The sequence below is a fragment of the Schistocerca americana genome, chromosome X (genome assembly GCF_021461395.2).
Source record: "Schistocerca americana isolate TAMUIC-IGC-003095 chromosome X, iqSchAmer2.1, whole genome shotgun sequence".
In the NCBI taxonomy this organism is placed as follows: domain Eukaryota; kingdom Metazoa; phylum Arthropoda; class Insecta; order Orthoptera; family Acrididae; genus Schistocerca; species Schistocerca americana.
Genome location: NC_060130.1, coordinates 209688167 through 209702266, shown reverse-complemented (window position 1 = coordinate 209702266; position 14100 = coordinate 209688167). Strand labels below are relative to the sequence as shown.

The 14100-nt window shown below is 40.2% G+C and overlaps 1 protein-coding gene across 2 annotated transcripts in view; it reads left to right on the top strand.

Annotated features, from left to right (window-relative positions):
* The window catches only part of LOC124556450 (dymeclin), a 161639-nt gene that overhangs the window by 58758 nt on the left and 88781 nt on the right, over window positions 1–14100 (top strand). Inside the window, exons 3-5 of one of the 2 annotated variants that reach the window (XM_047130402.1) lie at window positions 6665–6789; window positions 6887–6971; window positions 13730–13834. In XM_047130402.1, coding sequence (XP_046986358.1) covers window positions 6665–6789; window positions 6887–6971; window positions 13730–13834 — 315 coding nt within the window. Of the gene's footprint in view, window positions 1–6661; window positions 6790–6886; window positions 6972–13729; window positions 13835–14100 lie in introns of both variants that reach the window. The other variant, XM_047130401.1, reaches the window with a different exon arrangement.

Genomic DNA, 14100 nt, shown 5'->3' with positions numbered 1-14100 from the left:
GCAGCGCACAGCGTTGGCCTCACCTAGCAAGCCGAGTTGAGGCGAAGTATGCCGAGTTGAACCTATGCACTGTGCAGGCACTCGCTGCACCTCGCTTTGCACACGTGCGGTTTTCCGTGTTTGTGCGGCCCTGGGCTAGAGCATCTCTCCAAGATTTCAATGCGCATTACAACTGCTTGTGTGGGCATTGTTTGTGAAGTGGCAAACATCAAAATGAGCAGAAAAGCACATGGAATTCATTTAAGTCTTTTTTGCTGGTTCTGCTGCTCCCCGGGAAGGCCCAACAGCAGCTGCACACTTCGGAACAATGTTCGTTGGATCCCATATCTGCACGTGTAAACTAATTTCTCGTGACAATGCAGAGTGGATGACTTGTCTAAAAGTTCCCACACATCTGTCTCCTAGTTGCCCTCTCTGCATGTATGCCATGGTGGATAATTTGAATCGTAACTTGGAGCGATGCTCTATCCACTGATGTGTGTGTCATTTTTCTTTGTGTCTTGCAGTTTTCTCCCAGATGTCTTCTGAAACTATGGATATACTTATGAACAGCCGCCTTTAGTGAATTAGCAGTCTAGTTAAAAGTTGATTATTTAACTCTCTATGGTAAATTGTTGATTTCTTAGGATGGATAGAATGTATGACTGCTGTGTACGGACGCACTGGCCAGTGTTAGTGAACAGCTGAACTTGCTGATGGCCACGATCAGCCGTCTTTAGGCTGCTGCCTCAGAGTGTAGTGGCAGTGGGGAGTCTGGTGCGTTGCATGGTACACCCCAGGTTTTACATGCTTCACCCACGGTCCCTGCTGTCAAGACACCTTCACGGGTACCGGGCACGGTTGGACCACCCTCTCCCCAAAGGGAGTAGCGGGTTCAATGGCATTGGCGTCGCACGAGGCAGAGGGTCAATGTGGAGGCTGGCAATGTGGTGTCGCCCGCTCTGCCTGTGAGTGGACATGCGGCCGCTCCTTCAGCAAGGTCCGAGCAGGCACACGGGGGGAGGGGTTTATTAGTGATTGGGAGCTCCAGTGTTAGGCAGGTGATGGAGCCCCTTAGGAAAATAGTGGTCTGGGAATAAGGCCAGTGTTCACTCTGCTTGCTGGGGGGTCTCATCCAAGATGTGGAGGAGGCCCTGCCGGCGGCGATAGAGAGCGCTGGGTGCACCCAACTGCAAATTGTTGCTCATGTCAGCATCAATGACTCCTGCCGTCTGGGTTCAGAGGTCATCCTCGGTTCATACAGGTGGTCAGCGGAGATGGTGAAGGCGGAAAGCCTCGCTCGTGGAGTGGAATCTGAGCTAACTATTTGTTGTGTCGTTCCCAGAACAGGTCGCAGTCCTCTGGTTTGGAGCTGAGTGGAAGGCTTAAACCAGAGGCTCAGACGATTCTTCAGAGATCTGGGATGTAAATTTCTCGACCTCTGCTATTGGGTGGAGAAATGTAGGGTCCCCCTGAATAGGTCAGGTGTGCACTACACGCAGGAAGCGGCTACAAGGGTAGCGAAGTACGTGTGGAGTGCACATGTGGGTTTTTTAGGTTAGAGAATTCCCTCCCTATGCCCAACAAGGCATCTCCTGAGACGCAACAAGGTAGGCAAAACACGACAGGGACTGACAATATTAATGTGGTAATAGTAAGCTGCAGGCGTGTCTATAGAAAGGTCCCAGAACTACTCTCATTAATAAACGGTCACAATGCCCACATAGTACTAGGGATGGAAAGCTGGCTGAAACCAGATGTAAACAGTAATGGAATTCTAAACTCACATTGGAATGTATACTGCAGAAACAGACTGGACAGTGAAGGGGGAGGCTTGTTTATAGCGATAAAAAGTGCAATAGTATCGAAGGAAATTGACGGAGATCTGAAACGTGAAATAATTTGGGTGAAGGTCACGGTTAAAGCAGGCTCAAATATGGTAATTGGATGTCTCTATAGGCTCCCTGGCTCAGCAGCTGCTGTGGTAGAACACCTGAAGAAAAATTTGGAAAATATTTCGAGTAGATTTCCTGGCCATGTTATTGTTTTGGGTGGAGATTTTAATTTACCACATATAGACTGGGAGACTCAAATGTTTATAATGGGTGGCAGGGACAGAGAATTCAGTGAAATTTTTTTAAGTGCATTATCGGAAAACTACCTTGAACAGTTAAACAGAGATCCGCTTCATGGCGATAACATATTAGACCTTCTGGTGACAAACAGACCCGAACTATTTGAAACAGTGAACCCAGAACAGGGAATCAGTGATCATAAAGCAGTTACAGCATCGGTGATTTCAGCCGCAAATAGAAATACTAGAAAAGGCAGGAAGATTTTTCTCTTTAGCAAAAGTGACAAAAAGTAGATTTAAGAGTACTTGACAGCTCAACACAGAAGTTTTATCTCAAGTACAGATAGTGTTGAGGATCAGTGGACAAAGTTCAGAACAATATGCATTAGATGAGTATGTGCCAAGCAAGATCGTAAGAGATGGAAAAGAGCCACCATAGTACAACAACCGAGTTAGAAAACTGCTACGGAAGCAAAGGGAACGTCACAGCAAACATAAACATAGCCAAAGCCTTGCAGACAAACAAAAATTACACGAAGCGAAATGTAGTGTGAGGAGGGCTATGCAAGAGGCGTTCAACGAATTCGGAAGTACTATGGTGTGACTTGGCAGAAAATCCTAAGAAATTTTGGTCTAATGTCAAAGCAGTAGGTGGATCAAAACAAAATGTCCAGACACTCTGTGACCAAAATGGTACTGAAACAGAGGATGACAGACAGACTAAAGGCCGAAATACTAAATGTCTTTTTCCAAAGTTTTTTCACTGATGAAGACTGCACTGTAGTTCCTTCTGTAGATGACAGAGGGATAGAAAAACAATTAAAACCACTCAAAAGAGTGAAGGCTGCTGGACCTGATGGGATACCAGAGTACATGAAGGAACTTGCACCCTTTCTTGCAGCAGTGTACCGTAGGTCTCTAGAAGAGCATAACGTTCCAACAGATTGGAAAAGGGTACAGGTCATCCCCGTTTTCAAGAAGGGACGTTGAACAGATGTGCAGAACTATAGACGTATATCTCTAATGTCAATCAGTTGTAGAATTTTGGAACACGTATTATGTTCGAGTATAATGACTTTCCTGAAGACTAGAAATCTACTCTGTAGGAATCAGCATGGGTTTCAAAAAAGACAATTGTGTGAAACCCAGCTCGCACTATTCGTCCATGAGACTCAGAGGGCCATAGACATGGGTTCCCAGGTAGATGCCGTGTTTCTTGACTTCCGTAAGGCACTTGATACATTTCCCCACAGTCGTTTAATGAACAAAATAAGAGCATATGGACTATCAGACCAATTGTGTGATTGGATTGAAGAGTTGCTAGGTAACAGAATGCAGCATGTCATTCTCAATGGAGAGAAGTCTTCCAAAGTAAGAGTGATTTCAGGTGTGCCGCAGGGGAGTGTCGTAGGACCATTGCTATTCACAATATATATAAATGACCTTGTGGATAACATTGGAAGTTCACTGAGGTTTTTTGCGGATGATGCTGTAGTATATCGAGAGGTTGTAACAAAGGAAAATTGTACTGAAATGCAGGAGGATCTGCAACGAATTGACACATGGTGCAGGTAATGGCAATTGACTCTCAATGTAGACAAGTGTAGTATGCTGCGAATACATAGAAAGAAGGTCCTTTATCATTTAGCTACAATATAGCAGGTCAGCAACTGGAAGCAGTTAATTCCATAAATTATCTGGGAGTAGGCATTAGGAGTGATTTAAAATGGAACGACCATATAAAATTAATTGTCAGTAAAGCAGATGCCAAACTGAGATTCATTGGAAGCATCTTAAAGAAATGCAGTCCGAAAACAAAGGAAGTAGGTTACGGTACACTTGTTCGCCAACTGCTTGAATACTGCTCATCAGTGTGGGATCCATACCAGATAGGGTTGATAGAAGAGAGAGAGAAGATCCAACGGAGAGCAGCGCACTTCTTTACAGGATCATTTAGTAATCGCGAAAGTATTACGGAGATGATAGATAAACTCCAGTGGAAGACTCTGCGAGAGGGACCTTCAGTAGCTCGGTATGGGCTTTTGTTGAAGTTTCGAGAACATACCTTCACCGAGGAGTCAAGCAGTATATTGCTCCCTCCTACGTATATCTCGCGAAGAGACCATGAGGATAAAATTAGAGAGATTAGAACCCACACAGAGGCATACCGACTATCTTTCTTTCCACGAACAATACGAGATTGGAATAGAAGGTAGAACCGATAGAGGTACTCAAGGTACCCTCCGCCACACACCGTCAGGTGGCTTGTGGGTGAATATGGATGTAGATGTAGATGTAGAACTACCGTGTATTCTTACACTACAACATTAATATTGTATATTAAAACATCTACAGCTAAATTCTAGCATTATTAACATCTGTCACTATGTTGTAGCATTGGTAATCAGCAGTCTTGGAATTGCTTAAGATTGCCGATTAGGCAGTTCTGTACATCCATTTTAATATAAAACTGCTGCCAAATGATCCCAAGCGACTCAGCAATGCTGAAATCTTTGGATTACCGTAAAGATCCTACCTCAAAATTTTGTCGCCGTGCTGTTTAAATAACTGTGGAGTTGAATTGAACAAATCATAGCCGTCATCAACTTACTCATTAGTATCCCATTCTGACTCGTCATCATTTCTGTCTGGACTTAGAGAACTCCATGACCAATCCTCTTTATTGTTCTGTTGTTGGACCCCTTTTGAGGTGGTTTTGCTGCAGCTGTTATCTTGTGTGCATATGTTCTGTGAAATTCTTTGATCTTGTTCTATTTATTATCATGCATACTGTCCTGTAATTAGGTAATGATATCCATGTGTTCACTTTTGTAGAACTGATGCTGCACTATTCCTAATATTCTGTCTGCAGTAAAATAACTTCCATCCTTCAGTATCTTGGTTAGTCCTATACAAGTTGAAGTTATGCAGTGTGCTTCCCTTTTCCGTTTGGTATAAGTTGCTATGAGGAACAAAATGTTCAGGCATCCCTGTTTCTCTGCAGTCACAGAAAGCATTTGCCCACCTTTCATGTTCTGTGTGGGTGGACAGGATAAGGACATTTTTCAGTAGTGAGATGTGTGGTTCTCTTAGTCTGTTCATCCAGGTACAATCATAGTGTGTCTTAGACACTTCAAAAAATGTTATGTATTCACCTACTGATAATTCACTCATAACAGTTGCACAGTCATTAATCTGTTCTCCAGGCTCTGACTTGGATTTTGTTAGTAATAATTATCTCTGTAATTATTTGCCCTCTTTCTACTCCATCTCAATTTACCAGTGGCCCGCTATTCCATATTGTACTCGAACGTCGATCAGGCAGATTCTCAATATTACCAGTATATCCTCAATAGATGTACAGCAGATTTCAGTTGGATTTTTAACGCACTAAGCAGAGTATACACGATAGAAAGGAAGAAGGCTAGAAAAAGAGATGAAAGACAAAGTGGTACAAGGTGTAGGCCGATAACAGAGATTGAAATAAACGTTGACAGGAAGTTTAAGAATGTTGGAGATATAAGTTTAAGGTTTGTACCATTCAGAACCAAAAGTGAGGACCAAAGGATGCTAGAGCTTTGCAGTATAAATCTGGAGAGTCTTGTCGAGTAATTTCTACTACAATCAGCTCCGTGTACTGGTCCTGATTGTTACCTACCAGCTACCTCACCATCCTCTGTCAATAGTGTCATCTAAACACAGTGTGGAGGGGAATAGGGTCACTGCCTTCCCCATTGTTAAATTTACATGACCTTGAAGCGCCAACTTCTCACTGAAATAATTCCTCAATTGGCATCATGAGGTTGAGTGCACTTCATTTGAGACCTTCCAGCAAGGAAAAAGCCCTTGAACCCGTAAGCCTTGCATAACAGACACATGATGACCACTTTGCTGTGGGGGCAGACTGTAGACTCATTCTGTAGTATCAGTATATTGTAGATCTGGGTTTCACATAAATATTTAATTTTTCAATTCATAAAAAGACATTGGTAAGTCATGCTTTAAAAAAGGGAAAAGGGGGGGGGGGGAGGAGGGAGAGAGAGAGAGAGAGAGAGAGAGAGAGAGAGAGAGAGAGAGAGAGAGAGAGAATGAATTGAGGAATTTTACTGGTGGTAAAGTGAATAGTATTTCACAATTAACTAAATAAAAATAATTAAATATGGTCACTATGTAATAATGTGCTATATGGGTTCCCTTAAAGTACTTCATGTTAATGGTGTGTATGTCACTAGTACTTGGAATAAAATGTGACTTGTTAACAGACATTCAAAATTACTGATAACTTTTTGCATTTGCTGAAAAGCTTGTGATTAGAATTTTCAAGTCTTCTCCTTGTCATAAGCCTTGTTTTTATTTAGCACTAGTATTCTGCTAATTAAACTACACACACCAAGCTAATTTCTCCTGTGGTGAAGACTCATATTCAGCCTTGCCTAGACCCAAATCTCCATCTGGCCACTCTTACATAAGTTTTCTGCAGTTTCATTGCAGAATACAACATTGTAATGCAAGTACAATAATAGCTTTGCAGAATTCTTTGGAAAAATCCAGTTAATATTTGAAATACAACACAGAAATAAAGAGTTAACAGATTTTTGTATTTTGCAGCAGTATGTTTAGCTGGCAGACATACAATGCATTGTTTATTCTACGCTGTGTCACAAAATATTTAATTGAATCTATTAAAGAAGATGATGTAATTCGTCAGTTCGAAGCTCGACCACAGGAACAAGATGGTATGTATCAGACTTTCTGGAACATAAAGTATTGTTATTGATAATGACTCCATATATATTTTCCTATAATTGTATGAATCAATGTGTACATTTTCAGGGTTGAAACAAGTGGACGAGCATGTGAGTCGCATGGAAATTTTTCTCGATTCCTTGCTTGAGATTGTTGTGGACGTACCTGTAAAGTAAGTAAATTGAAGTTATCAAATATGTACATACTGTATACATAAATTTAATTCAGGAATTTGTTAAATTCATAAAGAGACGAATGGACTAACTAGTACTCACCCAGGGCGCACAATTCTCAGTACTGCTGACATACACAAAAACAAATTGTGACAGCACTCCTAGCTGTTGGAATTGCATATTTTTTCTTCAGTGGTAAAAGGAAAAGTAGGAGAAAGAGGAAATAATTGGGAGAGATCAGGGATGGTGATGAGAGGGGGGAAGTTGGGGTCAGTCAGAACCAATCTTTAGAGTTCTCTGAGGAAAAATGGAAGCAGAAATGAAGGAAAAAGTGACTTAGAGTATCAGATGTTACAAATAGAAAACTGCACTTTGTCAGCTTCAGTTCAGAGATGATGGAAAGGATGGATAGAATGAGAGGTAGATGTGGATATTCAAAAAGAGAAGACAGTGACAAGTGGAGATTACAAAAACAAACAAACAAGTAAGTGTTAGTGTAAAAGTGGAGAAGTGCAAACAAATTAAAAAATTAATAAAAATAAAGAATTTCAAAACAAATGTGAGTGCAAGAAGGAAAATGACGGAGTGGAGAGCTGAATGTAGGTTGAGCCAAGAAGAGTGATAGGATTAGATGATATGTTGGAGAACAAGTTCCTGTCTCTGCAGTATAGGAAGCCTTGTGTTGGTTGGGTGTAACTAAATGGCCCACAAGCCATAGCTGGCCCAGGAGTTATGCTGCTGAGCATGCTCAATGACACTGTAGTGGGTGTTCATATATCAGTTCAGATGCAAAACTGAGTATCATTGGTAAGCATAATTGGGACCTTATATTGACCATTGGACTCCCCTCTAGATGTTACCAAAAACTTAACTGAAAACCTCAGCTTGTTAGTGTGTACGCTCCTCAATTGTACTCTCATCATACTGTCAACAATGAAAAAGACTTTAAATCATCTAACAATACATTGAGACAATTATAGTTGTGTTAGTGGTTAGCTGGACAATACTTCCTGTGACACAAATGCTTTGTCTTGAAGACCAGACAGTTCAGAAATCCACTCATGACTGAAATATATTAGAGCTAATGGCAACAAATAGACTTGACTTCTTTTAGGATGACCACATTGAAACTAGTATCATCAATCATGGGAAATAGTACCAACAATGATTACCAGGTTACACAGGTAACTAAATCAAGCAGGAAGATGTGAATTTTTAAGCAAAGTAGATGAAGAGGCGGTGTGTGAAGGCTATCAGTGGCATCAAAATCAGTGTCCAGACTAATGAATGGCACAGGAACTGAACTTAAGATAGCAAACCAAACAAAATCAGAAATACTGAACTCCATTTTCATATTGTTACTTTACAAAGGAAGAGAAAGGAAGTACTGCTCCAGTTTGCATCTTGCACTGCTGCAAAGATGAGTGATTGACCAGCTGCGATATAGTCGCATATATGAACAGTGATCCAATACTGTCAAATGTTTTTTAATCCAGTCTTTGATCACAATATCAATTCTTTTGACAATGACCCGTCTCAGTTAGTAATGACCATTCTCAGATCTGCAATATAAAAATATATACACCTAGTGATCAGTGTGTCTTTCAACACAATAAAGCATTACGTATCACGATATACTATCATACAACCATGGAAATGTACAGATAAGATACGGTAAAATGTACCTTTCCTACACCATGTCCTAAAATGATAAGGCTGTAATGGCATCGTCGGAACATATAAATGTACTCAGCACAGCATCGTCACATAGATCTAAAATAAGGCGTAGAATAGGTCACATTGTCCACACTGTCATTTTTGCAACTGGTTACTGAAGTACAGTAGCTACCAGAAATATGTTTGGCTACATCCTACATAGATGTCGCTACTGTGGGCTTAGATGTAGTCATCATTTACGTAAGAAACATAATCTGATAAAAAAACATTGGGTAAAATACATGTAGCAGACTTTTAAATATTGATAACTATTATAGAAACCAATTGTGATACAGTAAAAGACGAATGCAGTTACCCATATAAAATTATTAAAAGGATATATATATATATATATATATATATAGGTCTGACACTTTTATGATGAATTCACGGTCAAAAATTAATATACATAATACATTGCCTGTAGTAACTCATAAATTACCGGTGAAGGATAAAATGTCTGTATGACAGCTGAAGGAAAGACAGATCAATGATTAGCACCCTCTGTTGGGTCAGTCGCCAGGATGTTATGTAGGCGCGCACCGATCATAAGAACTTAACCACTAGAAGGCTTTACATACATCGTGATATGTCTCCCACAGAAAACGTGTAAACAACATATTAACGGTCAATAAATAAAATTGTCTATTCTGGCCATACAATCCATGAATAGGTAGGACTTAATCAGTTACAGGATTAGAGCGATGAATGTATGGAAGTAAGGCAAATGCCTACTGTTCTCAACATAAATCATCAAGCAAGGCTAGGTATAAATACACGAAGCATTATTTAGTTATCATAGTACATTCTGAAACAAAGCAAAGTAGGCGTTGGGCACAAAATCGCTTTGTCCATTGAGTACCCTAGTAGGCTCATTCTTTTTGGCCTTGTAAATCTCCAACTCCTCCAACAAGTCAAGAGTGCGACCCTTCTCTGCCCTGTGTAGAATATGCATAATACAACTTTCAATATTGCCTACAGTGTGGCCAGTTTCTGCCAAATGCATTCCCAATGTAGTTTTGTTATGTGCCTGCAAATGCTCGCTGAATCTTATTTTTAAAAAACGTCCAGTTTGACCGATATAAAATTTGCCACATCTACTACAAACGATCTTGCAAGCCCCAGAACTGTCAAATTTATCAGAATCATTACTCAAACTATGTTTTACACAGAGTTTCAGAGTATTGTTAACTTGAAAACCACATCTAACCTTAGATTTACTCAAACACTTTTCTGTTTGTTGTGACATTTTTCCGTAAAATTTCATTGGAATAGCTTTCAGGATTTCTTTATTATTTCTTTTTTCTAGATGATTGTGGATCTGCCTACAATTTACTGTCTGTTTTTTAATCCTATTGTATGGGCACGTAATATCATTTGCTGAGAAACCCTTGGATACTGCAATTTGCTTTAATATACTAAGTTCTTGGTGTATTTCATTGTCGGCCAATGGTAACTGAACTAGTTGGTGGATTATAGAGGTGAAAAAGGCCCTTTTATATCATGGCGGATGGCATGAACTGGCTCCGATAATAGTATTTGTACATGTAGGCTTTCTAAAAATCGAAAATTTGTCAGTTGTCAACCTTCGTAATAGTAATGTCTAAATAGTTGATGGAGCTCGCTTCTTCTATTTCTGTAGTAAACGCTATTTTTTGGTGCATGCTGCCTATGGCTTGAGCAAATGCGGTAACCTCATTCTCGTCACCCTCTAACGGAAACAAGATGTCATCGACACTTTGCTCACTAGGTGTAAATATTTTTATATTGTAAATCTGAGGATGGTCATTATTGACTGAAACCGGTCATCGTCAAAAGAATTGATATTGTGATCAAAGAATGGAATAAAAAACATTTGACGAGTGATTGATATTAGTGTCAATGGTGATGAAAAACAGCTAAAATTGAATGAGGCCTCAGTTCCCAATGGAATCCCTATATCCGATTCTATACCAAATTTGCTACTGAGTTATCAACTATTTTAACAATAATCCACTACAGGTCATTGAATATTTCTCTGTTATTCAGCCAGGTGGTGTCATCCAACAGGAATGGTGTTTGGCAAGCCAACTTTTTGCAGTCTTCAAGCTTTCCTTATGACACTGATATCTGTTGGGATCCAGCTTCATATCTTTGCCATCCCCCCCACAGCCTCCCATTGCCTACCTCCGAATGCAGAACTGGGACGATGGTGGGTGAAGTGACATCAGGAGTCGACACAGGGTCCTCAGTAGTGCCACAGTCAGCTTCAGACACGAATCTCTGCTGGCGTGATGACAGTGTGTCCTTTCTTCTTCAGTTATGATGAGAGTGGGTTTCCTTGCAGATTGCTACTGTGCTTTCATCATGCTCAAGGCTGGGTTCTGTACCTTGCTTAATTGAAAGCCAATGTTATGAAAAGGAAAGTTACTACTCACCATATAGTGGAGATGCTGAGCTGCAGATAGGCACAACAAAGGGACTGTCTCAAATAAAGCTTTCGGCCATTAAGGCCTTTGTCAACAATAGACAAGACACACACACACACACACACACACACACACACACACAAATGCAAACGCAACTCACACACGACTGCAGTCTCGGGCAACTGAGATCACACTGCGAGCAGCAGCACCAGTACCAGTGCATGATGGGAGAGGCAACTGGGTGGGAGTGAGGAGGAGGCAGGGGCGGGGCGGGGAGGGGGAGCAATAGTATGGTGGGGTGTGGCAGACAGTGAAGCGCTGCAGGTTAGATGCTGGACAGGGGAGAGGTGGTGAGCGAGGGGAGGGGGGGGGGGGGGAGGGGGAGCAGTGCACTTTCCCAATCATCACACCAGGTTTGTACCCAGAGGGAGCTGGAGCTGCCTGGAGGCTGCAAGATATGGGGAGAGGATTATAACGGCTGCACCCAGAAGACATAAATCAGTGATCAGGAGTGCCTGAAGATAACAAGAAGTTGGCTTGCCAAAATAGTGAGCCCTTGGACAATGCCACATGGTTGAATATCTGAAAAATATTCAAGATTTTTCAATGCTAGGAAAACCAAAAATCACATACTGTAGGTTCCTTGAATGAAAACCCATGCCCAGTTGCTGGAAGAAAGCACTGGGCACATTTATCTACAAGTAGGTTTTCAGAAGTCGCCCATAACACTACTCTTTGATATCAGTGATATACAACCGTTGTAGAATCTTGGAACATATTCTGGGGTCAAATGTAGCAAGGTATCTCGAATGGGATGATTTCCTCTTGTGCTAACTGATATGGGTGCTGAAAACCTGGGTCATATAAAATCCAATTTGCCCTTTTTTCATGTGACATCTTGAAAGCTGTGGATTTGAGGTAGTCAAGTAGATGCAGTGTTTCTTGACTTCTGAAATGAATTTTACTCAGTATCCCATCAACACTCATTAATGAAAGTGCAGTCATGTGAGGCATCAAACAAAATTTACGGCTGGATCGAGGATTTCTTGGTAATGAAGATACAAAATTAGTGTGGTAACTTAGGAGCATGCTCCAAGAAAGTGTGTTGAGACCCTTGCCATTCATATGACCATTAATGACCTAGCAGACGTTATCGGCGGTAATGATGTCACCACCAATTCCACTCAAAGCCCCGATGCTGCTGATACCATTAGTTTCTTCCCTTTCCTATCCTTTCTCATCTCCCCCTTCAATTCACATAATATGTATCACAGCTGGGACTTCACGTGGTGTCTGTTATTTCAGACATTTCTGAAAGAACCAATATCACACATTCATATATGTAACAACGAACTTTTGCAGATGATGCTGTTAGCTATAATGAAGTACTAACTGAAAGAAGTTGCAGAAATAGGCAGATCTTGATAAGATTGACAACTTGGTGTAAATGTTTAGAAATATAAATTGTGCACCTCGCAGAATTAAGAAAAGAAATATTTAAGACGTCATTTTTCTCCACACTACAGACACAATTAACTAACAGTTGGTTGCAAAATACGCATTGAGATGTTCCGGTAGTTGGTGGTGGTCATTCCTGTGTATAAAGCCACAAAATGAACACATCTGGTATATGCCAAGAATTTTTTTATATTGATCATGTCTTTAATGTTCTATGTTTCACTAGTAATGGGACTGGACCAGCTTAAAATTAGTCCCATGCATCCACCCAATACCACCTAAATGATCTGTATTATTGTTGCAGCTGCTGTTGTTGTTGTTGTTTCACTCGTGGCATCAATGTTCCCCAGCACAAAAGAAATCAAATTTGGATGTACAGTTGTATTTTGGACAAACTAAAAAATAATTGGGGGTAGGGGTTATTACTACAAAAGTATAGTAGAGGGTTGCGAAGAACTTGTACTGAATAAACTCAAGTGGGCAGTACGAAAACAAAAACCAACATTTCAAGTTTGGAACCACAGGTTTCCTATCCAGTAAAAGAAAGGAAAGATTTGGGAGAAACTGGACTGTTCTGGGACTACATGGAATGTCACCAAGAAGCAGGCCAAGAAGGTGCAGAGTAACAAGACAGTAACAATATCACTTTGCAGATTCTTCTCATTTTTATCTGTCATCATTGTGGAATCTATATAAGCACAGGCTATTCCTGCTGATGAGCACTACTTTTGAAGCTTCAAGTAGATGTTATTTCAGACACATTCTTAATTCCGCAGTGATATGAGTGCAGGCAAATTGCTTGGGCACGCTGTAATTTTTATCTACCTACAGTTGTAACCTTCAGAAAGCATAATTTTTGTAGAAAAGTTTTTTTGTTGTGTTGTTTATTGCCTGGGAATCAGTTGTGTGTGTTATAGATCTACTTGTAATTGAACTTATCTTTTCTCACCTAATTGTTGACTGCAGACATGGCTTATTAATAAAATGGGCACTACTGCAAATATTGACGTTTTCGGAGTTTCATTGTATTTGTGATAGAGAACAAACATTTCCAGCACTGATAATCCCTAACAAACATTCAGTAGAAGTAAGTGAAGTTCAGAAGTTTACTAATAATGGGAAATAATGTACAGGCTAATACCAACAGATACTAACAGTTTCTTTTCTTATTTCAGAGATTTTACATATCCTCTACATCTTGAAGCAATCAACTGCCTTTTAATTCTTTTGTCAGTTCAAATGTTTTCCCAGAAACCAGCAGCCAGATCATTTATCTATAGGTAAGTATGTTTGCACACAAACTTGGGAGCATATTGTAGAACACTTTTACTTGTCGTGTGTTTCTCATTTGCTTAATATATTATGATTCTTATTGTTCTTTTGTTTATGGAAGAACAGTTTTTGTGTCATACATTTCTTCAGAAATGAAGTTTGTTCAAATTAGTAATTCATTATGATTATATTTTCAACCAGCTGTTTTTAGCTTTCTAATGTTGAAGGAAATGCAATTATTTCTGTGGAACTGTAAAGTAAGTCTTCACTCTAT